General features: G+C 47.3%; 2 protein-coding genes across 2 annotated transcripts in view; one reads left to right on the forward strand and one right to left on the reverse strand.

Annotated features, from left to right (window-relative positions):
* Positions 1 to 275: 275 nt before the first annotated feature.
* LOC137624511 (signal recognition particle 9 kDa protein-like) lies at positions 276 to 24,886 on the forward strand. Its single transcript, XM_068355344.1, has 3 exons — positions 276 to 480; positions 12,358 to 12,426; positions 24,713 to 24,886. The coding sequence occupies exons 1-3, from the start codon at positions 409 to 411 to the stop codon at positions 24,806 to 24,808; spliced, it is 237 nt and encodes a 78-aa protein (XP_068211445.1). The 5' UTR covers positions 276 to 408; the 3' UTR covers positions 24,809 to 24,886.
* The window catches only part of LOC137624510 (lon protease homolog 2, peroxisomal-like), a 69,847-nt gene continuing 67,892 nt past the window's right edge, over positions 24,873 to 26,827 (reverse strand). The window contains exon 19 of the mRNA XM_068355328.1: positions 24,873 to 26,682. Within this exon, the coding sequence (XP_068211429.1) occupies positions 26,551 to 26,682 (132 nt within the window). The 3' untranslated portion in view covers positions 24,873 to 26,550. The remainder of the gene's footprint in view (positions 26,683 to 26,827) is intronic.

Consider the following 26,827-nt stretch of genomic DNA (forward strand, 5'->3'; position numbering starts at 1 on the left):
GTCTATGTTCCATCTTTTTTATATTTTGTAATAAAGTAGTATTGTAAATGAGAAACATTGCTTAGTCTTCTAAGAGAATAAACGCCTATATATATATATATATATATATATATATATATATATATATATATATATATATATATATATATATATATATATATATATATTTATGTCCATTTTCCATCTTTTTTTATAGTATTTTATAATAAAGTAGTATTGTAAATAAGAACCATTACTTAGTCTCCCAAGAGAATAAACGCCTGTTTTGGTCAGAGTCGGGAAGACGAACTCCCGCCAGTGAATCACTTGACAGCTGTAAGTGTGACAGACTATTTTCTGCTCGTGTCGATCAGCTGTTCAGCTTCAACTTATCAAAATCCCTCAAACTTGATTCGTTTTCCATCCATCATGGTCTACGTGGAGCTTTTAGACGATTTTGAGAAGATGGCCGAGCGAATTTACTTGAATTCACCCATGAAAGTGAGTACATTTAGGCACTAGGCTAGGCCGCAATACAATTTTTGGCTATACTATACTATTGTACAATATTCATAAGTCGATTTTACTTTCCTGTAGTACAATATTTATAAATCCATTTAGTGTGAATGTAGTTTGTTGGGACAAAGTAAACTAAGAATACTGTAGTCTTAAAGGGGTCGCAGGACCCCAGTAGGTAAGGATACAGCTTCTAGGTTAGGTCAGTTGGGAACTGGAGCCTTTGTATATCAGCGGCGATTTCCTCCAGCGAACATAAAATATGGAAACCAAATAATTTAAAATTCCCCCCCCCCTAGGCTAACCTACAAGCTGTGTCCTTAACTACTTACCTAAAGGGGGGTCTAACACCCCCCTGCAACCCCCCCCCCCCCCCCCCCCGCTTACACTGCCCTGTAATACACTACAATAATACCCTGTATCTTTACTCAGCCATCATCATATACACAGGTGGCCGCTATCATACATACACCTTCGGGGAACCTTAGGTTAAGTGGTCTTTTTTCTATTTCCCTTCTTGGAATATTTGTGTTTTCGCTATGTCTTAACGAACTACAAAGGCTCCTCGATTTTTATCAACATATGGAATGTATCCTTGCTAAAACCCAAGTTTGAACCCCATAACCCATACTTGCCAGTTGAGAATAACCTAGGTACCTACTTTTGTGAAAATACTTGGAGCCTTTGTATATTAGAGCTAGTTCCTCCCACGTGCATAGAAAATGGGAATTTTCTTCACATTTTCCAGTCGTTCATAAGATGTTTTTCTGCAAAATCTTTACACAAGAACATCACCTAATTTAAACTTCCTCACCTAACCTAACTTACAAGCCGTGTCTTTATCTAATGGCCTGCTACCCTTCTTAGCCTGTCGTCATCATACGTACAGGTGGCTGCTATTATACATACACCCCAAATACTCCATATCTTTTGCCTAGCCTATGAACAACTGGTTGTATTCAGTGAATCACTACCTATGCACCGTCACTGATCATTATCAAAACTTCAAAGGTAAATATATGATACAGGAGTACTATAATTTCTAGTCAAATACATGAACCATATAATTTTCTTACTCACTATCTTGTTTTATGCTTTTCTGACAATGATTATTTTAGGAAACCCTCGTTTGTGTTTTTGTACTCCTTTATATAAATATGATTATGGGGGACCCCAGTGGGAAACCAGGAAATTTTGAGGTGAAGAAATGCCATAAACGAGTGGTTTTCAGCAATAATAAGGGTCAGAAATGCAAAATAAACAAAATAACCAGTTGGAAAAAATGTATGGTTCATGTAAGTGGCTGAAAATTAAAGTATCATAATCATCTATGATTCACCTCACATACATCTATTGATTTTTGCTCTGCCGTGGTTCGCTACACTCACAAAATTAATTTCACATCAATGTTCTTATGTTCTGACAAGCGTTGTGTTGAGCTCCACCCAAAAGTCCTGTTAGTCATTATTTCGGCGATACATTTTTAAACTTGTAATGGTTTTTGGCCTGCCTTAGCTCACTGCACTCGCAAAATTAATATTACATTACTGCTCTTATGTTCTGAACGGATAGCATTTTCATCATAATCAATTGCCAACATAGATTAAATTACACTCAATTCCAAATTAGATTTTACTTCCCCCTTGGTGACATCTTAACGTGATGGTGGTAAAGCTGAAACTGAAGGGGAGGCTGAAAAAAAAATAGCTGTTGTAGAACAACATCCGGGAACTTGTCCGTAGATATTTGGAAGCTCTTAATTGATTATAATGTGTGTTATACAAAAAACAGAACAGCCTGCACAAGTGAATGCAAGCACTACATGCACAATAACTCACCATCAGTCTCCCAGATATACAGTAAACAATAGAGTTAGAGTGAGAGATAGACTTCACATTTTAATTGATCGATGCATAAGTTATTATGCCTTAGTCCCATTAAACATATATAGAAGAATGCTAAAGTAGCCAGCACTCGTCCATTTCTTATAGCAAATTCCAGTTTTGCTAGTAATTAAAGTATCATATACTGTATTAACCTAACCTCAAACCCTTGTCCCCTCTTGGGGAGGTTTACAGCTCTGAATCCTTACTCTTAAAGGCTTTGCAGCATCCATAAGAACCATTCTTAGGGTACATACACATGACCGAGCTGTGTTTGATGGGCAAACATTATTAACAGAACATGATGGGGAGTGGCTGTGAGCACTGATGATGTCATGACATCTGGCTGTTAGTTTTTGCTTTTGTCGTACATAAATGTTATCTTCATTATTATAAATGGTTGTACCATTTTTAAAAAGTTTGGTTAAAAATATGATACTTTGATTACTTGTGAAACTGGAATTCGCTTTAAAAAATGGACATTTTCTGGCTAGTTTGGCATTTTAATTTATGTTTGTTCCGTAACTGAAATACAAACCACGCTATTTACATGGGGTAATTACTTCGGCGTAGCTGAATGACGAGCCATAAAAATTTTAACGAGGGTTTACTACCCCGCCGCTAGTTAGCGGTGGGGTAGGGAGGGGAAGCTAGCTACCCCCCCCCCCCACACACACACAGAGCGGTGAATGCTTCACTTCACTTTTGGCTCGGGCGGAGAACAGACCTGTCTGCTCTCTCCCTTGCTTTGACTGCCATATTTAATCTGTTTTTGCTTTTTCTTTTCCTGTGTGTTTGAAGTTGGCCTCTACTGACTATGCGTACATGCCTTGGACTTCCTGGCCGCCCTTGTGGGACCTTTATGTCGGCAGTCGACACCGATCCCAACACCTTGTGTCCTCACTGTAGGGGCCAATGGTGTGATAGCGGTAATGTATGTATCGAATGTAGGGAGTGGTCTACCTCCCAGTGGGAGAGGTTTGCCCGGCGTCGGAAGAAAAAGTCTAAAAGGGATCTTTCTCCTTCAGAGGCTTCTTTGAAGAGAGAAAATTCCAAGACTACTTCTTCCGTAGCCCTTTCCTCCTCCGAAGCTCCCCCTCGAGCGGTCTCTTCCGAGAGGCCGGCGAGTGGTAGCGTAGACCGTACTGCTGTTGACCGATCCCGGGGTGCAGGAGAGGTAGTTGCCTCCCATAGTGAGGCGGCTGGAGGAGGATATGAACATTGATTTACATGTGAATAATCATGATTTGTTGCAGCTTTGGGCTTCCTTGGGGCTGCAGGGTTCGCCCTCCAGGGAAGCCCTGTTTGACATGATCAAACTTGGTGCAGCTGTCAGACAATCGCCAACTACAGCAGGGATAGATCCTCTGTCTGGTGTTGACGTTGTTGTGACGGAGGTATCTCGTGGGTCTAGTCAAACCCCCGTTCCTGTTGCTGAGGTAGCTGAAGGCTTAGGTTCCCTCTCCGAACACCTTTTGAGGGAGGATCTAAGTTCTACTTGTCTCTCCTGCCGGTGATTCTCCCCCACGGGGGAGTTCACTCACAGAGACTCCTCTTCGGAGGCCCTATGATGGTCAGCCTGCTGACCCCACGGCTCCTCGTGGGCGTATAAGGCGGAAGGCTCGTCCTCCCCTTCGCCGTAGAGGCCTTCCTTCTCCTCACAAGGGAGTTAGGAGGCGCCTCTTCGGCTCGTCGTCACCACAGTCCTCTGCAGAGGAGACGACTCGCCGTTCGCCGATCCTGCCAGCTACCACCTTAGACCTCTCCGGGGATCGTTCGCGATCCCCTTCGGATGATGGTCGTCCTTCAGGACCCTGTGACCAGTCTCCCTCCAGACCTGCTGACCTGCCGTCACCTTTTGAGGATGCTGATGCGCGTTACGCGCCACCTGATCCTGCCACTGCGCAGGCACCGGGCCCTTCGGGGCTTAAGGGCCTTGAGCGCAAATCTGCACCTCTTGCCCTCAAGCTCCAGGTTCAACCTGCGTGCCCTCATGCTGCTGCTACTGCTGTTCCAGTCTTAGCGCCACAGCGCTCACCTGCACGCGTGCGCGCCCCTGCTCCTGTTACGCGCCAGGGTTCCCCTGCGCGCCCACAGCCTTCTGCGCCCCGGCGCCCGCCAGCAGTTCCTGATTCAGCGCCCACCTGCGCCCCAGCGTTCCCCGGTTCCTGCCACGTCGCGCGCAGTTCAAGAGGCTCTTACGTTAGCGCACAGGCGCTCACAGGTACATCTGGACTCGCAGCGCCCGTCTGGAGATAGGCGCGAAGCGCGCCCATCGCACAGTTCCAGTTGAAGCGCACGCGCTCGCCAGCGCGCTTCTACATCACAGCGCGCAGTCCAGGAGGTGCCTAAGCTAGCGCACGGGTGCTCACAGGCAGCCCCGGACTCTCCTTCCAGACCGCGCGATCCTGCACGCGTTCCAGTCGCGCGCGACGCTCCGGTTGCGCGCCAGGTTCCAGTCCCTCTCAAGGCGCCTCATGCAACCCTACAGCGCACAACCGCGCGTCCTGCTCGCCCACTGCAGCAGCGCACACCAGCGCGCCCAGCACTTCCACAGGTTAATATGCCTGTTCTCCCGGATCAGCGCCCACCTACGCTCCAACGCGCGAACCCACCCTCGCGCTATCCTGAACCTGCGCTCTCGTTCCCTCGCCCGGTTCTTCCGGATACACGCCCACGCGCATCTGCCCTCTTGCGCCCGTCAGTGCCGCATCAGGATGCTGCGCGCCCTCGTATCCGGCCTCCTCATGTTCCAGCTCCTGCGCGCCACACGCCCTCGCCATCTCCTCCGAGCGCCCGCTCCATCTCCTGCATGCGTACGCGCCATCTCCTGCGCACCATTGCGCTCACGCGCCTGTGGCCTCGCCTACGCGCCCTCGCGCCCGCTCCAGTAACCTCTCACGCCCGCGCGAGATTTCTATGACACGCGATCCTGGTCAGGGCCCATCGCGTGACCTCCAGCGCGAGCGTAGCCAGGCGGATAGGTCATCGTCTCGTTCCCCTTCCCGCAAGCGCATAACAGCGCGCTCGCCGGAGGAGGGGCGGTTCCCGGACAGGTCTAAGGACTTTTGTTTCAGCTTCTCAGGCGAACCCTCATTTGTCGACTCCTCCAAGGGATCGAACGATCACCTTCCCTCCAGAGGGAGTGTCCGACAGTGCGACTGTCAGCCAGCAGCCCTGGTTCGGGACCCTGGTCAGAGCTCTTGTGCAGGCTATGAAGCCCGTCCTCTCTGACGTGGGTCACAAATCAGTGGCGGCTTCCTCCCCCCTGAAGAGGAAGAGAGGAGTCCCTTCTGTGGAAACACCTCCGAGGACTATTCTGTCTCCTCGCAGATCCTTGTGCAAGGCTCCTTCCCCCCCCCAGACTTTCTCTCCCTCCCCTGCAGATGAGGATTACCCATCCTCAGGAGAGTCGGACCGTTCCCCCATCGACCGTTCCCCCATCGCACCAATGGGGGAAACTCCGCCTCTCCCTGAGAAGTCTTCTCGTCCAGGGGTGGAAAAGAGCCTGCACCCATCGTTACTCGAGTCCTGTATCCCTCCCAGGAGGGAACCGAAGGACTCTAAGACGATCCCCAAGTAGTTAACAAGGATCAGACAGGAGCCAGCTAGACCTTCCAAGGATGTCCACGTGTCCCCCCAGGAAGAGCCACTGAGGACAGGAGACTTTGCTGCCAGTCCTTCAGGAAGAGAGCACCAAGAGTCAAAACACGCGTTCTGGCAAGTCCTGACCCTCATGAGGAACCTCAACGGGATTCCAGACCCAGAGATTCCTCCTCGTGAGGGTAAGGACACGGTCTTGGATCGTGTCTACGGCACCCAGAAACCCTCTAGGGCCAGTGCAGCTCTGCCCTGGTCTCAGGGAATGAAGAGTGCCAGGGACAAGGTCGAGGGCCAGCTCTCTGAGCTTGCCTCCTCCAGTAGATCCAGCGCCGGTAACAAGCTCCTCCCTCCTCCTCGAGTCCATCAGAGGAGGTACTTTGAGATCCTTGAGGAGTCTTGTTTGGGTCTTCCTATTCACCACTCCGTGGACTCCGTGGAAGAACTCACCGGGGGAGTCCCTCTAGAGAGAGACTCCAACCGGCACGTGTCCTACTCAGCTACTGAGATCCTAAGCCAGGAGAAGGTCGCTAAGTGTGCCATGCAGGCAACTTCGTGGCTTGACATCTGGCTGGGGTCTCTGGGCATCCTGGTGCAGTCTGAGGACCTCTCCAAAGAAAGCACTAGGAAGGCACTGGAGACTTTCTTGGTCTCAGGCACGCAGACCATCGAGTTTCTGGCCCACCAAATCTCGAGCTTGTGGGCCAATACGATTCTCAAACGACGGGACGCAGTGGCTGAGAGATTCCACCAGAAGGTTCCCAGTTCGGATGTTAGCAGGCTCAGACACACTTCCGTGCTCGGTAAGAGTTTGTTTGAGCCTAAGGATGTGGAGCTTACCGCTGAGAGGTGGAGGAAGTCCAACCAGGATTCCCTCATCCATAGGGCCCTGACATCGAGGCCCTACAAACCTCCAGCGGCCCAACAGCCCCGTCCGGCTAAGGACACAAAGAAGATGACAGCAGCAAAGCCGAAGGTGTCCAAGCCTTTTCCTGCCAAGAGCAGAAGGAGCAAGAAGTCCTCCAGGGGTCCAGGGGAGGCAAGAACCCTAGAGGAAACGGCCGAGGCTGTAAACGCTAGGGTTGACAGTCTCCTTGCATGTCCACCAGTGGGGGATGCCTACATAGTTGCGCGGCAAGGTGGCAGCAACTCGGGGCAGATACCTGGACGATTTCCGTAATCGCTCAGGGTTATCGCATCCTGTTCACAGCTTCTCTACCTCCCCTGACAGCGAATCCAGTGTCGTTGAGCTCTCTTGCCATGGGATCGGCAAGAGGGCAAGCCCTTTAGGCAGAAGTCCAGACCATGTTGAAGAAGGATGCTCTCCAGGAGGTTGTAGACGGGTCCCCAGGCTTCTACAGTCGACTCTTTCTTGTAAGAAAGGCGTCTGGAGGCTGGAGACCAGTCATCGACCTCTCGACCCTGAACGGGTTTGTCAAACAGACTCCGTTCAGTATGGAGACGGCAGACACGGTCAGACTTGCAGTGAGACCACAAGACTTCATGTGTACACTGGACCTGAAGGACGCGTACTTCCAGATCCCAGTCCATCCGTCTTCAAGGAAGTACCTAAGATTTTGCCTAGACAACAAGATCTACCAGTTCAAGGTGCTGTGTTTCGGTCTCTCCACAGCCCCTCAGGTGTTCACCAGAGTGTTCACCCTGATATCTTCGTGGGCTCACAGGATCGGCATCCGTCTCCTTCGTTATCTGGACGACTGGCTGATCCTAGCGGACTCGGAGGCAACCCTTCTTCGCCACCGAGACAAGCTCCTCGAAGTTTGCCAGGATCTAGGGATCATGGTAAATCTCAAGAAGTCCTCTCTGCAGCCCTCTCAGAAACTGGTATATCTAGGCATGGTCATAGACACCAATCTCCACAAAGCCTTCCCATCAGACGACAGGATAGCAAGGCTGAGGAAGGTCGCGAGACCTTTCCTCAATCGAGAAGAACTCCCAGCCCAAACTTGGCTGTGTCTCCTCGGCCACCTCTCCTCCCTGGTCCGTATCGTTCCCAATGGTCGCCTCAGAATGAGATCTCTCCAGTGGCGACTCAAGTCACGGTGGAATCAAGGTCACGATTCCCCGGACACTTTGGACCCCGTGGGTCCTGCGGAACGGACGGACCTTCAGTGGTGGGTGGCGGACGAGAACCTACGAAAGGGAGTGGATCTTCTCGTCCTTCCCCCGGATTTGATGTTGTTCTCGGACGCATCAAAGAAAGGGTGGGGGCCCACGTTCTGAACCACAGGACCTCAGGCCTGTGGTCAGAATCAGAAAAGTACCTTCACATAAACCTGCTAGAAATGAAGGCCGTGTTCCTGGCACATCAAAAGTTCCACCAAGTCCTGGCGGGCCACTTTGTGGTGGTGATGAGTGACACCACCACAGTGGTGGCTTATATCAACAAGCAGGGAGGTACATTTTCAGAACAGCTATCCCATCTTGCAGTAGAGATTCTGAGATGGTCCGAAGTCCACTCGATCACACTAGCGGCTCGCTTCATTCCAGGCAAAAGGAATGTGCTCGCCGACAGTCTGAGCAGAGCGATGCAGATAGTGAGTACCGAGTGGTCTTTGGATCCTCAAGTAGCCAACAAAAGTCCTGACTTTGTGGGGTTCCCCGACGGTGGATCTGTTCGCTACAGCGCTGAACTTCAAGCTCCTGCTGTACTGCTCCCCGGTCCCGGACCCCAAGGCTCTCTGGCAGGATGCCTTCCAACAACGGTGGGACAACGTCGATGTGTACGCCTTTCCCCCGTTCTGTCTGATGAGGAGGGTGCTCAACAAGGCCAGAATATCGGTCAATCTTTCAATGACCCTGATAGCTCCGCTATGGCATCACGCAGAATGGTTCCCGGACCTTCTGCAACTCCTCACGGAGGTTCCGAGAGAACTCCCTCCACGTCACGAGCTACTCAAACAACCACACGCCAACATCTTCCACAAAGCCGTAGCTTCGCTTCGACTTCACGCCTGGAGACTATCCAGCATCTCCTCATGGAGAGAGGATTTTCGCAACAAGTTGCGAACAGGATGTCTGGTCACCTGCGCAAGTCATCCGCAGGGGTCTACCAGGCGAAGCGGCAAGTCTTCTGTGGTTGGTGTCGTGGAAGGGGTGTGTCTCCCCTCGATGCCACTATTCCAGCAATAGTGGAGTTCCTCGTGTATTTGCGGGAGGAAATGCGCCTTTCAGTCTCGGCAGTGAAAGGCTATCGCTTAGCCTTAAGTCTTGCCTTCAGGCTTAAAGGAATGGACATTTCTTCCTCGCTGGAACTTTCCCTTCTCATACGGAGTTATGAACTTACCTGCCCTCAGTCGGAAGTGAGACCTCCCCCATGGAACGTGGTTTGAGTTCTCAGGTCTCTGAAGAGACCTCCTTACGAACCATTACGCCAGGCTTCAGATCGCCACCTTACCTGGAAGACGGTTTTCCTGCTAGCATTGGCCTCAGCCAAGCGAGTCAGTGAACTACATGGTCTCTCGTACGACATCGCCCATTCAAGGGGATGGGGGGAGGTAACGTTCAGCTTCGTCCCCGAGTTTGTTGCCAAGACTCAGAATCCGGGAGTGCCGGACCCTAGGTTCGACTCTTTCCAGGTTTCAAGTCTCCATTCTGTAACAGATGACCCAGACCATCTCCTACTGTGCCCAGTGAGGAGTCTGAGGTTGTATCCTAAAAGAACAGCTGCAGTTCGTCCCCGGGTGCAAGCCCTGTTCGTGAGCACCGGGAAGACGAAGAGGAGGGTCACCAGGAATACTATCTCGGCCTGGATTCACAAGGTAATACATCTGGCCTTGAATCCTGACCCTTCTCCGTCACGTCGCCCTAGAGCGCATGATGTCAGGGGCATAGCTACGTCCCTGGCCTTCAAGAAAATTTATTCAGTGATGCAGGTCCTTCAAGCTGGGGTGTGGAAGCGTCAGACCACCTTCACGGCCCACTACCTGCAAGACGTGACACACAGGAGGCTCGATACGTTCTCTGTCGGCCCTGTGGTGGCTGCACAACAGCTGGTCTAACCTCAGACTCCTTAATGGACAAGTAGCAGAAGGTTGAGGGCATTGTTACCCGGTTTTAGTCTGCGTGAATGAAAAGATCTGTCTGGCCCTTATTCCTTTCTTCATCCTCTCCTCCCTTGGAGAAAGCAGCATCCTGGGTTCTCTGCACAGCTGACCTTGAACCACTGCAGGTAAACCATGCTCCCTTGTGTTCCTAGTATTAAGTGTAATACTGTCATGTCCCCATACCCTGACGAGGTGGTATTGGGAGAGTCCTAGCCTAGATTTCCATCTGAAGAACTCCAGGTCAACTTCCTAGGACGAGTCACTTCTCACCTTCACACAGCTTATGTAGGCCGCAGCAGTTTCACAGCATGCTAGCGAGGAGCAGGGACTCCTTATTTCTTGAGTACTTACACACTCGAATATGGAGTCCCAGGGTAAGCCAAAGCCAGTATGGCAGGGACTTACCTCCCTACCTAAGGGTTGAGTCACCCCATGTAAATAGCGTGGTTTGTATTTCAGTTACGGAACAAATGACAAATTCGTAGATAATTTGTATTTTTCCTAACCATATAAACCTTAGCTATTTACACATATTTGCCCGCCAGCCCTGTCCCCCAAGGCAAGTCCTACCTCTAAGTGAAGTGAAGCAGTTCACCGGTGTGTGAGGGGGGGAGGGGTAGCTAGCTACCACTCCCCTACCCCCTTGCTAACTAGCGCGGGGGTAATACACCCTCGTTAAAATTCTAACAGCTCGTCTTTTCAGCTACGCCGAAAGTAAACTGTATGTAAATAGCTAAGGTTTGTATGGTTAGGAAAAATACAAATTATCTCCGAATTTGTCATATATTTACCCAAAAGTCATAAAATGTGTTGTTTATTTTCATTTACTATAACTGAAGTCTGATTCATAGCCATCTCGCAGTTCTTGTATTGTAGGTTCTACTTGAAGTTCTTCCAAAGTGTAGCAAATATAAAGGTTCTTTACTGATTTCTTTATTTGTTCCTACACTAATACACACTTTTGTCCTATGATATGAAAATTGATTCAAGTGTAGGAGGAACTTGGCAATTCAATACATATGACTTGGCAAGTTTACTTTTAGTAAAATTAAAAAATATTTATGCATTTTGCTCTCCCCTACCAATAATGACTAACATAGCACAGTTACTGGCAGAACTCAATACTGACGAAAGAAGAAAAATATGAGCAGTAGAAAAGCTCAACTGCAAAATTAACGATACAGAGGCAGCGATCATCTTTATTGAAACTTGCTTAAAAGAGGCTCTACTCGCAGTCTTTGTCGCTTGTCTGGTACGGCTCCCGGTTGTTACCTCTGATAGCTAGAATTGTAGAGGCTTCCATCCGGTCCCTTTATAGTTGGCCCACTTCTGATGCAGTTCATATAGATGATCTGTCTTCTGAGTTTTGCAAACTCCAACTTAGGGATGCGGGTGTGGTTGTGCCTTCGGGTTTTCAGCTTCCAAGGAAGACTCCTATGGGAGTTCTTTCTTCCAGCCCTTCGGCTGTTGTTGGTCCTTTGCGTTCCAGCTTCCAAGGGATTCTCAAGCGTGGCTCCCCCACTTTCTTCCGTTCCTGCAAATTTGGCTGTGACAGAACTAAAAGCTCAGCCCCAAGGAAAGATCCAAGGAGATCTGTTCTTTCTGGTTCTAAGGTTTTTTGGCTGTTGCTGGGCCTTTGGGTTCCCATCTTCCATGGAAGGGTCCTAGAGTTTTCCCTTCTGTTTTATTATTATTTTTATTATTATTACTAGCTAAGCTACAACCCTAGTTGGAAAAGCAGGATGCCATGAGCCCAGGGGTGCCAACAGGGAAAAAATAACCCAGTGAGGAAAGGAAATAAGGAAATAAATAAACTATATGAGAAGTAATGAACAATGAAAATAAAATATTTTAAAAACAATAAGAACATTAAAACAGAATTTCCAAGTGGTGAAGGCTCGGTAGTAAAGCGGGATGGAGCAGTAGGTTCTACTGCCATGGAAATAAATGAAGACTTAGTGGGTAACCCTTGGCTACCCTGTGATGGGTGCTCATTCTGCCCAGAGTCTGTTTAGGCATAAATATACGGAATTGCCATTTGATGACACTGAGTTGGAAAACCTGGCGGCATTTTCAGACTCAAGGTGGAGATTCAAGGATCCATCCCTTAATGCATGCTCTCAGCTAACCCGTAAGGTCATCGTCAATTATAAAATATATATTTGAGTACCCTGTACAATATTCTAAAGGTGGTTACAGTTATAGTGGTTTATCTAATAATTGAGCTAACTTAGAAAGTTAATATATTTTATAGCTTAAGATGTAAATTTTTTTGAAGTGTAATTTAACTAATTATTTTTTTTTTTTTTCAGACAAGATGTACGATGAAATATGACCACAGCAACACTTGCTTGAAAGTGAAAGTTACTGATGACAGATCTGTGAGTATTTTATTAATTCTCAAGTTTTTTTTTTTTTTATGGAGATTATAGATTTTGGAATACAATCTTATCAATGGTTGGAATTTTTTTCTTACGAGGGGAATGAGGTGAACCCATCAAACTTATTACTTTTAAATGTTTGCAAGTGCATTTTAGCTTTCAGTGCAGTGAAGTATGGCTAAAATCTTTCCTCTCCTTTACTTTGTATGGGCTGGGATTACCATTAACCATCTCTTGGTTTACTAGGTGTAGAAACTCAAGCTGTCGCATCCAATGCAAAGCCCGAGATTCATGAATTGGTTTACCAGCCTTTTGGAAAATGGTGACTTCCTCTTAAGGATGAGTCTCCAATAGTAAAGAATGATGGTTTGTATTTGTATAGAAACAAATGTCAAATTTAAAACATAATTTGCACTTTTCCTAACTATACAAACCTTAGTTCTTTACTCAAATCACAGATGCATTTCAATTGATGTTAGAATAAAGCCAGCAGGGTAACTACCTTTCTGGTTATTTATACCTAGTTAAGAGTTTAACTTCGTATTTCCAGTAATTTTATTCTTAAAGAATTCAGGTTTGTATAGTTAGGAAAAACATAATTTTAGAATTTTGTTTGTGTTAATTCATTGAGCTTTCAAACAGACTTAAAGTACTGTAAATCTAATCTAACCAAGTTTATAGTTAAGTAGTGGATTCAAATACTATTTGCTACGTATCATATTCAACTGATGTCTTGTTTGTAATAGTCATTATTTTCTTTTTTATATGTTGTATTTACAACAGCAATAATGGCATGTTCACAGGTGGCTCTTATGTGGACTTCAATAATAGATAAACACTTGCTTATTAATATGCAAGATGAAACAATGCTGTAAATTAAAAGTACCTTTGATACATCATGGCTTACCTTTGAATTTTTTTTTTTCCCTACATGGATACAAACGCTCATTTATTTTTCAGTAGTCGGTAGTTACTGGTAGATGGAGGGGAAACTCCCTTCATGCCAGCACACTGAGTAACCACTGGATAGTGCAGATGCATTTCTCACACCCATAGCTGGCTGTTTTAATTTCTAATTTATTCATGAGATTTGAAGGGGTCTTTTAGTTTCTCAATAACTGTAGTTGACAGTTTCTGTGTACCTGCAGATAATAGCACTCTTGCTTTACTGTATATTCCCTTGCAAGGGTGGAATAGTGATGTCATAACAATATACATCATAAACAGGGAGTAAAACATAATTACACTGGCTATAGGAGAAAGTTATTCCCTTTCCTCTGCCACACCTTCGTGTCTTAGCACCTACAGCGTATCCATGCTTAAATCTGTCTTAAAGTACATTGCTGGTTGGAAAAAAAAAGGACTTTTTCAACTTTTTGGAGGTAGTCATTTTAGGCTGATCAAAAGGAGTTAGTTTTGTGACTGCTACCATTTCTCTCCCAGTGGTAGTCGTACCCAGTCCTTCACCGAGGACGAAGGAAAAGATGATGAGCCTTTGCGCTCACCTGTTCGATTGTGCCCACTAGTGCTATAGTATGTATTAGCATGCTACTAGGTGCTCGTGCCTCTTCACAATCTCACACTCCTAACGGAGTACCACCTTACCTGATCGTGATCATGAGCACATTACTGGCTCTAGATCGCTCGCTCCTACGGGTGTTTCATCTCATTTGGTCAATATTGCTTGCTCCTAAGGGAGTGCCACCTTACCTGCGCTCCTACAGGAGCGTCGTCTCACCTACTCTTGATCGCTCACTATCTCACCTGCTTTCCCCCTTACCTGTTTGTGATCATTCACACTGTTTGGAGTATATTTACGCAATCTTCTAAAGATCCTGGCCTTCTCCTGTGAGAGCGTTCTTTCCTACAGGAACATTGGATCGCGCTATTACATACCTACTTGTTGACACACATACTTCAAAGTATTTGTTCTTGCCAGCAGTTTCTTATGCTGCTATTACTGCATATTCTGTATGATGATTGTGATCCCAATTGAGAACACACTTGTCGATGTGAAGAGTGTACGCGCCCATTTCCTTGAGGGATTGTGGTCATAAGTGATTGCCAGATTACTCTCAAGCACATCACTGTAAATATCGTACTTGCTTACTTCTCGGCACTAATACGCATCCACCTTCTAGTTCTAATAGATTCTTTCTGTTAGCACTGAACCACACTCTTCGATTTGCATGCACACGTGCTTACCTGACTTGTAAGAAAATGTAGTACAGTACTAGCAATCAGGTGAGCACCATCCACCTGTTAAGTGAGTGCTTATGTTCAGCTGTTAGTGCTCAGGTACAACCACCTGTTAAATGAGTGCTTATGTTCAGCTGGTAGTGCTCAGGTACAACCACCTTTTAGCGAGCAAAGCCATTCAACTGTTAGCGATCACACAGTCTCCTAGAACATTACAGGCCTTTAATTAAGTTTTGTATAAGATACTGTACTGCTATTCCAGTGGGCAAGCGCTCACCTCTTGGCTCTCATCTTATCCATTTTATAAGCCCAATTGTACACGCCCTTCGGCAGGAACTTTCTCGACAAAACTTGAAAATTCTAGGCATTTGCACATACATACTGATGGGAATATGCACTTTTTGGTTAAGGAACCCTTGTCAGGGGTTAATATACCTGTTAGGAGTCTATTTTAGACTACCCAAGTGCACGATCTCCTGCAGAATCTCTCTCAGCTGTTAGATCGTGCCCTAATAGCTCGCACATTCACCTCTTAGTGCTCAGGCTTCAGACAAAGTTTATTCTCCTATGGTCAAGTGCATCTCTGGACACACCCATTCTAGAGTGCATTGTCCCAAATATGGATAGTATGAACATCTGTACCAGATGCTTGCTAGAGTAACAGAGACTATATTGCTAGAGTAACTGAGACTATATTGCTAGCAGTGACTCAGCAGTTTTTACAAGCTCTTTACTTAAGGCACGCTCTCAATGGATGTGGCATATACCGACTCCCCAAATATGGCATGCACTGTATATCGCAGGCGCCTCCTATAACACGCACTCCTTAAGAAAATGTGCTCTCCAGTTCAAGCCCACCAGAGGTTCCAAAGGGACTCACCACATAGGTTTTCCCTCTCGTAGGAATGATTCTCCAGATCAGGTAGCTGCTTCCAGAACATTTGGCAAGTGCACTGTGGTACACTTGTCATACATTAGAAGTACAATCATCTCTCAGAACACGCTCACCTAGGTGTGAGCAAAGTTCTGACTACACAGGTAGGGGAATCTTCTTCTATACAACCCTATGCAGCAACGTGCAACTACTCTTCGGGTAGACCACAGCCTACAGGCTTTAAAGTATACTTGTTGTTAAGAGCGTTTTACGAGCCTAGTGTCCTCACAGGAAAAGTATTTTGTCTACGAAAGCGGTTGCGACATGAGTCTCAAAGGAGAGGTAGAATGTCTGGCCATTCTCCCCTTATTCTCTTCCCTGTTGAGTGAAGCAGTTGCTCTTTTATATGCTGAATCAAACATTAGATGCAAGCAATCCTTATGACAGAGTAACTCTTCTTTAGACATGTTCTGTAATGAAGTTTCTCCCCTATCCTCCCAGACAAGTTAGAGGATGGATGAAACATATGCAACCCTTTTACCATGACCGCCCTAATGTAACACCTGCAATATCACCATGCTCTGGTTATTAGGTTGACATAAGTCGTCCCTTTCACTCCTACACAGGCCAAAGAATCTTTGACATTCCTAGGAAATTAAACCAGCCAGTTTGTTATAGGGTCTTTCTCCCTCTTTAAGGATAAGTCTCGTAATGAAGGATGAGGGTTTGTATCCTTGTAGAAACAAATCTCAAATTTTTAAAGTACTGTAATTTGTAATTTTCATTACGATACAAACCTAAGTCCTTCAAGTTACACTTCTCGCCTCAAGCACCCCGTAAGTCCTGGGTTTAAAGTCAAAGTGGTCACTCAGTGTGCAGGCAGGGGGATGCATGCCTCCCCTCTACCCCCCCTAACTCCTGAGGAACATCTTCTCCCCTCTACCCCTCCTAACTCCTGAGGAACATCTCCCCTCTACCCCCCCTAACTCCTGAGGAACATCCTCAGTATGCCTCATCTTGGTTTTGACTCTGAAAACCATTCTGATTATCCCTTACCTCCAAGCACGCTAACAAGTTCTGTGCTCTGTTAGGTAGTCTCTACTCTACTTTGTGGTGGTCTTCAATTAGACCTTTCACTCACTTCATTCTGAATTCTTGCTTTGAGGGTGGTCTCTTCTATTGAGTGTATATAGTTTAAGTAGCCAAACCTATTCAGTGTACTTGTACATCTTTCTTCATGGAAGTCAGAGGTCTTGAATAACGTGATTTTGTTTTGGCTCTTGTCAGATATCTCTGGCTAATACTGTTTCACTCAAAAATTTGTTCTGCCTGAAAATTAAGGCTCCCGAGCTGTGCATACACTCCTCTATCAGCTGTCAAGCATAACTTAGCACTTGCTGCTATTTTTCAAGTTGGTATACATGCATTTTCCAGATATGTATAAATACCAATGTTTTCTTTGGGACCAAATGTTTTAGTGGGTAATTTTCTGTCTGCATGAAGACCCTGCACCACTAGAATAACTTCCCTCATGTTTTTGGCAAATTGGGGCCATTAGTTATTATTGTGTATCTTTGTGGTCATGTTGCTGGTAAGAGTCCAGCTACTTGCTCGTGAGTGTTGTGGGGTAAAAATTGCTTTAGTGACCCGTTGCCTCCCTGCAAATACGGACTACACTTTCCTTTACTTAATCATCAGTGCCCCTCAAACAGAAGAGACTTCTGATCACAAATTTATTCCTGCACAATTCTCTTGGTTTCATCCTAAAATTATTTTAATTCTGGAAGCACACTTTGCTATAAGCGAGGCTGTAAGAAACCAATTATAAATATTACTTCTAGTTAAGCTGCAACCCTAGTTGGAAAATCAGAATGCTACTAGCTTAAGGCTCTGGCATGGAAAGCAGCTCGGTGTAGAAGAGAAATAGAAAAATAGTAAAAAATCAAATTTTAAATAATTTGTATTTTTCCTAACAGTACTTACCTCAAACTACTTTCTTAGGAGTATCTGGGATCTCTTCCCAACCGACCAGAATTTTGTGTAGTTTACCCTACTCCCATTTTCTATGCGGGGTAACCTCTGGCGGAGTGATACGCGCCATGAGGCAACCCGGGGTCAGAGCTTGCTCAGGTCTCGATCTCCAGTAAGTTTTTGACAGATAGGTTTCTACTAAGTCCTGTAAGGCACTCGGGGTAGGATGGTCGGGCCATAACCCGAAAATACTGTAGTTCGAGGTAAGTACTGTTAGGAAAAATACAAATTACTTGAAATTTGTGATTTGTTCCAACACGGAGTACTTACTCAAACTATTACCTCAAACTACTTTCTTAGGAGACTTAGACCTTAGGAGGTGGGAGTGTCCCTCAGGACCCAGAGACTGTGATGAGGAGAGAAAAAGGAACCTAGATAGGAGGCTAGGTTCTGCTGATCCCCTAAGGAAAACACGAGAAATAGGGAAAACTACCCAAAAAACTATCTTAGTGTCAAGTAACTCACCTCTGTAAAAATCCTTGGAGACGTATTCTTTCACTGACGGTATATCCCATGGCAGTTAAAGGATTTTAGGGTCATTTCAGGGAAGGGGAAAAGGGGGGTTAAGGAAGGAACCTGTGTCTCTTGGACTTACTGCCTGTGGTCTTCCCGGGGCTACACCTTTAAATCTTTTGGAGCGCAGAAATGACGGGACCGAGAGAGAATCCATCCAGGGACCTCCTCGAACAATCCTTTAAGTAGTGAGCTATGAAGGTTGACTGACTAGACCATGTACCTGCCCTCAGGATTTGGCCCACTGCTATGTTCTTCTCAAAGACCAACGAAGTACTTAGCCCTGTAATGTTGTGAGGTCTAGGCTTCCCCGGAAGAGGAACCCCTGCACTACTGTAGGCTCTCATGATCACCTGCCCCAGCCAGAAGGAGATAGTGTTTTTGGAGACTGGCTTCTTTACCAGTCCCAAGGAGACGAATAGACTCTTGGTTCCGGGGCGAAGTTTGGCCGTCCTCTCGAGGTACTTACGTACCGCCCTGACTGGATACAGAAGCAAGTCCCTCGGGTTGTCCGAACGAGGGATAGCTGGCACAGAGAATCCTTCAAACCTGGGGTCCCAAACCCCGCTGGATTCTGAGTCTTGGCTACGAAGGAGGGTAAGAATCTGAAGGTAGCCTATCGCCATCCCTTCGAGTGTGAGACCTCGTAAGACAGCCCATGAATCTCACCTACTCGTTTTGCTGATGCCAGAAACAGAAAGACCGTCTTGAGGGTGAGCTCCTTGTCTACCATGTCCTTGAGGGGCTCGAAGGGAGGTTCCGAAAGCATCTTCAGTACCCTAGCCATCCCACTGGGGCACTCTAGCGGCCTGGGGGGGGGGCACGACTGCTCGAAGCTCTTGATGAGCATCGAGATATGTGTGGAGGCTCCTAAGTCGATGCCCTTCAGGAGGAAGACCTGCCCCAGGGCTGCCTGGACTCTTTTGATGGCTGGGATGGAAGTACCCACTTCGTCCCTAAGGTAGACCAGGAAGTCTGCTACCTCTGGAATGGAGGCCCCTAACGGCCTAATGTTCTTCGAGGCGCACCATTTAGTGAAGGTAGCCCACTTCGCCTGGTATACCACGACTGACGAACGTCTAGGTACCCTGACATCCTCGATGAATACCCTTCCTTCCTCAGGAGACGCTCGATAACCTCCACGCGTGATGGCGGAGGGACCGAGGATTTTCGTGAAACCTTTGGAAGTGAGGCTGCTGGAGAAGGTCTGGTCTGTCCAGAAGAGGCCAAGGAGGAAGGCGAGCCAGTTCCTTTAGATCCGCGAACCACACTCTCTCCGGCCACCAGGGCGCTACAGAAGTCATCCACAGGTTGTCCGCCCGTCTTACTCTGTTGAGGACCTGTCTGAGCATCCCAAAGGGAGGGAAGGTGTAAACATCGAGGTTGTCCCAAGGGTGTTGGAAGGCGTCCTCGAAGGCCATTTCTGGGTGCAGGGACCACTCGGACCCTACCACTTGACCCATCCTGCTGAGGCCATCGGCCAGGACGTTTCTCTTCCCCCCGGAATGAACCTGGCTGAGATTTTGATTTGCTCTACTTCGGCTCATTCTAGGAACTTCATCGTGAGACTGTACAGTTCCTTCGACTTTAGTCTTCCTAGCTTTTTCACGTAGGCCACCACCGTGGCGTTGTGACACATCAGCGCCACGGTGTTTCCCTGGAGCAGTTGGACGAACTCTAGGCACGCCCTTTGTACTGCCATCATCTCTAGCACGTTTATGTGCAGGCCCATCTCCTCGCCTTCCCATTTTCCTTTTGCTGTCTTGTCGAGGAGATGGGCACCCCAACCCTCCTTGGACCCGTCCGTGAACAGAAGCATCTCCGGAGGGTTTTGGGCATTCCCTTGAAGGTGTTCGATCTGACGTACCACCACTCCAGGACTTCCTTTGTCTCCGGGGACACCGGGACTATCTTGTGCGGGGAGTCCTCCTGGCTCCAGAGCTCCTTTAGGTTCCACTGCACTCCCCTGAGTTTGAGCCTCCCCTGGGGGACTAACTTCTCCAACGACACGAGGTGGCCTATCAGTCTCTGCCAGTCCTTGGCTCTCCTGGGCTGGCCCGACAGGAAGGGCCGGAGGATCTGTTTGTTTCAGGGTGTCCAGTCTCTCCGCGGAAGGGAAGGCTCTCGCCAACCAGGAGTCTAGGACCATTCCGAGGGAGATCATCCTGGTGGAGGGTATCAGCTGGGACTTTTGCAGGTGGTTGATGATACCCAAGACGTTGCAGAACTGCAGGAGCTTCGCGCCTTGCTCCCCCAGTACTTCCTCTGAGGCTGAAAGCAACAACCAGTCGTCTAGGTACCGAATCAGGCGGATGTCTTGTTCGTGTGCCCAGGCTGAAACTGTTGCAAAGATCCTCGTGAAAACCTGAGGAGCTGTCGACAGTCCGAAGCAGAGGGTCTTGAACTGCAACGTTTGAGTACCCCATTTCACCCTTAGGTACTTCCTGCTGGAGGGAGGGATGGACAGGGACCTGGAAGTAGGCATCCTTGAGGTCTATGGACATCATGAAGTCGTCCTCCCTCAAGGCCGCTAGGACCGACTTCGGGGTGTCCATCTTGAAGTCGGTCTTGCACACGAACTTGTTGAGGGTTGAGAGGTCTGTGACCGATCTCCAGCCCCCTTGTCGCTTTCTCCACCAGGAAGAGCCTGCTGTAGAACCGTGGACCTGGGTTCTTGACGGCTCCACTGCACCCTTCGCCAGCATTGCCGAGACTTCTTCCTGCTACGCTGCTACTCTCAAGGGGTCCTTGGGTGCTAACCACTCCGCCTGTTGATCTGGGATCAGAGGTGGGGGTTCCGCTAGGAAGGGCAGCCTGTACTCCTCCTTTAGTACAGCTACGGTCCACGGATCTGCTCCGTAGTCCCTCTATGCTTGCCATTGTTTGAGGCATCCCCCACCTGAGGCGTCGGCAGGAGTAGGGGGCCTCTCTTCCTACCTCCTTCGAGAGGCGCAGCCTGAACGCCCTCTCCTGAAGCCCGAATAAGAAGGCCTGAAGGCTGACTGCGAAGTCGGAGCTCCTCTACGGGTGGGCTGTGAAGTCGGAGCTCCTCTACGGGTGGGCTGCGAAGGCTGGGGCCAGGCCAGGCTTGGTGTAGCGTGGGGAGGGAGAGAGACGTCGGAAGATGGTCTTCTATGGGCAGGCCTTCTTGTTGGAGGGGGTCTGGGTTCTCCCGCATCCTTGAGCTTCCTGACCCTCTTTACCATCTCCTCCACCACCTGCAGAGGGAACACTGACTCACCCCACAGGGGTAAGTTCCTAAGGGCCCTCGCTTCCCTGTCCGGAAGCTTCTTGACCAATTTGCTGAGAACTGTGTCCCTCCTAGGAAGAACCCAATGGGCCCCCTGTGAGAGGGACTGGTAGGACAGGAATTTGAGGGCCTTACCACCTGAGCTAATCAACTCCTTCAGTAATGTTTGGTTCTCTGGAACCGAGAGGTCGTACGAGGCCTGAAAATCCACCAGGGTGCAGGCCCACCAATCTAGCCACGACGAGATGTAGACCAGGTCCATGGCCAAATCCTCCATCATGGAGGTCTCCGACGGGGAGAAGCAAACTGGGGTGACGGTAGCTCTCTCTTCTACAGCCCCCTGACCTAGGATGGCGACTGCAGGTTCTACAGTACAGGGACCAGCATGGCGCCCTTCAAGGAGGTAGAACCTCTTCTGGGTCTTGAGGCCCTGGAGGAGCTTGGAGGTGCTCTAACTCTTGGTGGCGTCCGCATGGCTGGCCACTATCCTGTCAATATGAGCCATGGCCAGTCTAACGTCTCTCGCCAGGGGAAACACCAGTGAGGGCCTCTGCTGCACGGGGGTATCAACCAACCTGCTGAGGCCCGAGAGCCAGTCTTCGTCTGTGGCGGGCGGGCTTCGGTTCGTCCAACCTGTGGTGCCGTCTAATGAGAGCTATCACCTTCCTGTATGCCGAGACCTCGGCCGCTGAGCCCTCCACGCCGTCTCCTAGGACCTCCGTCGAATGTTCCTCTGCCTGAAAAGGGGTGCCGCTTGAGGAGGAGGCATCTTCTTGTCGCGGCATACCCTCGGCGGTTCTGGATGGAGGACGGGCATCGCCGCTGGGACGGAGGCCTCTGTCCTGGGCTTGTCTCTCCCCACGGAGGACCAGGCTACTACAGGCTTCCTCGCAGCAGCTGGATGTTTCTCGCGTTCCTGCCGGCTCGTCGAAGACTGGGAGGCTGGGACACGGCTTCCAGGCCGAAGGGGTGACTCTCTCCGCTGGGCGGATGGAGCCGGAACCTTCACGGACTTATGCCTGTCTCCTGGGGCCTGAAATGGAGACTCCCTTCGACGCTCAGGCCTGCAGTAGGGAACGTCCTTTGCTGTGGGAGAACAAGCCCTTGGGAGCCAGCCAGAGGTACCCGGAACTGCTGAAGTTCCCAGGAGTTGACTGCGCAGGATGGCAACACGCACCCATTCCTCTCCAGGGGAGCGGCTCCTTCTGTACTTCCTCCTGAGGGATCTAGCGTGCCTCCTGGTGTGGCGAGATCTTGAGCGCGAACGGGAACGGGACTGCCTCCTGCGGTACCTGTCTTGTCTTCTCCTTTGGTCCCTCGGGGCTCCTTTCTCCGAGGAGCCTGACGTCCTGTAGGACCTCACAAGGTTCCGAGTCGTCCCGCGTCGCTGGTGGTTCCACGTGATGATCCGTAGGCGACGAGGGCTCCATGAAGACGGGCGGGAGCGTTGCTGAAGGCGCTGGGGGAGAACAAGGCAACTTCTTCCTGGGTAACCAAGCCTCGAACTCTTTCTCCAGCCTCATGGGTAATCTGAAGGGCGTCCTTGGCGGCGTCCACGCGAGGGGATCCGACGGTGGCGAGTCCTTCTCGGCTGTAAATGTATCTGAAATACAGGCCCATGAAGTGGGGGGAAAAAGCTGCAGCAGCCTTCCCCCACATAGATCGTCGGAAGAAACGGGCCCTGCTGGCACCAGGACTCCGTCCTCCGAACACACTTCCGTCCCTCCCTCAGGCTCCCCACTTGCCTGGACCGACAAAACATCCCCTCGTCCCCTACTCTGGGTGGGGGAAGGCGGCTGAGAAGACCTATCCAACGAAGCACCGGGAGAAGTAAGTGGCGAGGAGACGCTCGGCTTCCTGGGCGACCTCTTGGAAGCCTTCTTCTTCTTGGTGCCGTATCGCACCCACTGCATCTCGTTCCAGGACTCACACTCCGGACACATGGCCGTAGGGGAACACACGCCGGCCCTACACGACGAACACAAAGAGTGCGGGTCGACTGCAGGCTTCGACAGAAAAGCGCCGCACGATTTACCAGCCATAGGCCCAGGACAACGACGGGGATGCTCCATCACGCACTTGTAAGGCACCGCGAGATATGAGAACACAGAGGGAAAGGGTAGGAAAGAGTAAGGAAAGAGCACAATGGGACTGCGTGAGACACAAAGGGGTTGACACAAAGGGTCGCACTGGATAAGGATAGCGCGTCGTGGTGTTAACGCGACGCGACCAGAAAACTTACTGGAGATTGAGACCTAAGGTTGGTTAAAAGTTCGGTAACGACCTACTTCTCCCACACATGTGACAACTGTTTGATGTCTCAAAAGATGTGCGAGTGGTCCTTCTGGGCTTAAGAGTTCACTTCTTCCTTCTGTTTGAAGGCTCATCAACAAGAGTGGAAGAAAACAAACAGGTTTGGCGGGAGAAGAAGGTGCTTGCATACGCTTCGTTTACTGCTATCCGTTCCTGACGACGAGAGCGAGTTCAGTTCTGGATGTGACAAAACTAAAAAAAATAAGGCGGGTGAAAAAACAAGGTTTCTCCACTGTAGCATATGAGGACTCGTCAAGGGGCACCACGGCACATCGTTCTTCTACATCTGGTATAGCCAATAAGGAAGACACTAGGGCCCAGCATCTAACATGTAGAAGATTCTCCGCTAACAGGGTGCCATTGATCCTCGAGGAACAATTTCCATAGGTACAGGTCCTAGCGAAGATTGTCGTCAAGCAGCACAGCGATAGGCGTATTTTGAGAGAGGTGAATGGGAGTATTGCCTCACATTACGAATTTCTCTGGAGGATCCAGTCTCTGACCAATATGAAGGTGTCACAGCAGGCTTCAAAGTAGAAGAAGAGAAGGAGGTGCTAATAAGATTCTTCAGCATCAGCTTAGGCTGCCAAGTAAGACGTCTAAGAATTGGTCTTTACATTTCTTTGCGAGCTCCACCCATTGAATAGGTGGACACGATATATCTTCTTAAGGGAATAACTACAAACAGTCATACCAGTGAATCCATCTCCAGCTTGCTAATGTACTGGTCCTGATTCTGACTGGGTTTACAAGAGCACATCCACATGACTGCGAATGGAATTGTCATCCAAATTTGCAAACACAACTAATCTGAAAAGAGAAAGAATTAAGAATTCTTTAGGAAACAAGGTTAAATAGGTCAGTTACAGGCAGTAAAGGAGTACGCTTGTACTGACCTGCCGAAGTAGAAGGGAGTGTTGAATTTACATGGTGAGTGGGCTGTGGCTCCTTTATTTTCACTGAAGTCAAACTCCTATTAAACAACAATGGTTTGTATTTATATAGTAACAAGAAGCCGAACAGTAGTAAAATATAAATTTGCTTTACTATAAGTATTTAAGTCTGTCAGGGTATGAATAACCAAAGTATCTCTTCTCTTTCACAAGTGTGTCCAGTACAAAACTGATAGTCAACAAGAACTTCGAAAACTTGAGAAACTTATTAGTAACATGATGAAGCACATGGCATCAGGAGAAAGATAACTGAAGGATTTATTTTATATATCAAGACTATTAGCTACATTTTTGTATGAAATTAAAATTAAAATGCCATAAAATATATATATTGTCTTTTGATTATAAACCTAAAACATATGTAGCACCATCCACAAAAATACAGATAACACAAAACTTTCTTGAACATGTAAATCTAGAAAAACAGATATAGTTAGTAACTAAAAATTTCAGGCTTAAATGTTGCCAATTTGACTTTCACATAGTCTTTAAAATAATTTTTAATGGATACTGGCAGGTTTCACAAGAAATTTGGGAAAGAATTCACTGAAGCAGTTATTAGATTATTAAAAGGGCTTGACAATTAACTTGATAGTTACTATACTAACTTGAATATTTAAGTGTTCCTCCAAAAAGGTCCCTTTAAACCACCTTTATTACCTTTTAATGTTTCCTAACAACCCCCCCCCTCCAAACACTGCTATTTGTTACCTAAACCCCATTTACCAGTATGTTGCCGTCAATCGTCGATCACTGCTATTGGTTGCCTAACCTACAAACACTGCTATCTGTTACCTAACCCCCATTCACTGCTATTGGTTGCCCAATCTTCAAACACTGCTATTGGTTGCCTAACCCTCAATCTGGCATCTGTTGGCTAACTCGCAATCACTGGAATGTGTTGCCTAACCATCAATCACTGGTTTTGTCACCTAAGCCCCAATAACTAGCTGTTACTTAACAGTCAATCACTGGTATGCAGTGAAGGTTTTTAAGTTAAACAGGTTGATGTGTCCATCTTCATAGTTTATATATGACAGAACTACTCTACCATTGATACCAATCTTGAGAAGTTTTATATTCATTATTTGTTGCTTCACATAGTTTATTTATTTGCTTTCCTCTCTGGGTTATTTTTCCCTATTCGAGAACACATTTTTCCAACCAGGGTTGTAGCTTAGCTAGTAATAATAATAATCTGTTACCTAACCGCTATAACTGGTATCTTGAGTAACTCTCAATCCTTGGTATCTTACCTAATATCAATCAAAGGAATCTTATCTAGCCCCAATCAACTATCTATTACAACTCTACTTACTGATAAGCATTACCAAACTACAATACAATCATTAGTATTAATTACTTAACCCAATTCAATGGTGTATGTTGCTTATCCACAACCTCAAGATAGCTGGAATCTGTTCACTAGTCTACACCCAAAGATCACTAGTAACTAACCCAACCCCTCCCAAAGATATCACTGATATATGTTACTCAACATCTTACCCCATAATTAACAGTATTTGTTACCCAATACCTTTACCGCAAACAACGGTATCTATTGCCATCCGCCCTCCTCCCAATATATGTTACCTAACCCTATCCCCAAATATTAAGGGTTAACTGTACATTTATATATATATATATATATTACACATGAAAGACACTTTCAAACCATACAAAATTTACAAACACTTTAAAACAGTCTACCCTAAAGAGATAATTTTATCTTATCACAATACAATCATTTCTCTTAACTCTATAAGAATAACCATAGCTATATAAACAATATCTAAAATATGCAATACGGTCTTACTATTATCACCTGTTCCAACCATATAAAATAAATCTTTCCAACTATAGAAACTAAAAAATTAATACTTTTTACCTAAGCAAAATGATTGAACTATTTTATCAAAATACACTATACAAGTATTAGAATGTGTGATATAAAAAATGTGGCTACAGTACAATACTACTCAAATTATTTTTTATAATTTACTTGAAGGGGAAACTGACTTTCCATTATCATTATCAGTCTCGAACATATCTTCAAACCCATCATCAAACGCTGCTTGAAGCACTTCTTCTACTGTGTTCACAAGGACCACTTCTATTTCATTCTGTTTTGAATTAAAGATTAATGTTAGTTAAAAATTATTTGAAAATATGTAATCAACTAAAATTACTAAGGCTACTCCAGAATATATTCTAATCTTTTATGGGCATTTTATCTTTTTAAAATACTGGGGGATTTTGCATATATCA

This window comes from Palaemon carinicauda, chromosome 2, assembly GCF_036898095.1.
Source record: "Palaemon carinicauda isolate YSFRI2023 chromosome 2, ASM3689809v2, whole genome shotgun sequence".
Taxonomy (NCBI): domain Eukaryota; kingdom Metazoa; phylum Arthropoda; class Malacostraca; order Decapoda; family Palaemonidae; genus Palaemon; species Palaemon carinicauda.

Bases quoted from the DNA above. Each gene is read 5' to 3' on its own strand.
- LOC137624511 (XM_068355344.1), top strand. From the start codon at position 409: ATGGTCTACGTGGAGCTTTTAGACGATTTTGAGAAGATGGCCGAGCGA. The intron at 481-12,357 runs GTGAGTACATTT...TTTTTTTTTCAG, and splicing joins ACTTGAATTCACCCATGAAA to ACAAGATGTACGATGAAATA. The intron at 12,427-24,712 runs GTGAGTATTTTA...CTCTTTCACAAG, and splicing joins AAGTTACTGATGACAGATCT to TGTGTCCAGTACAAAACTGA.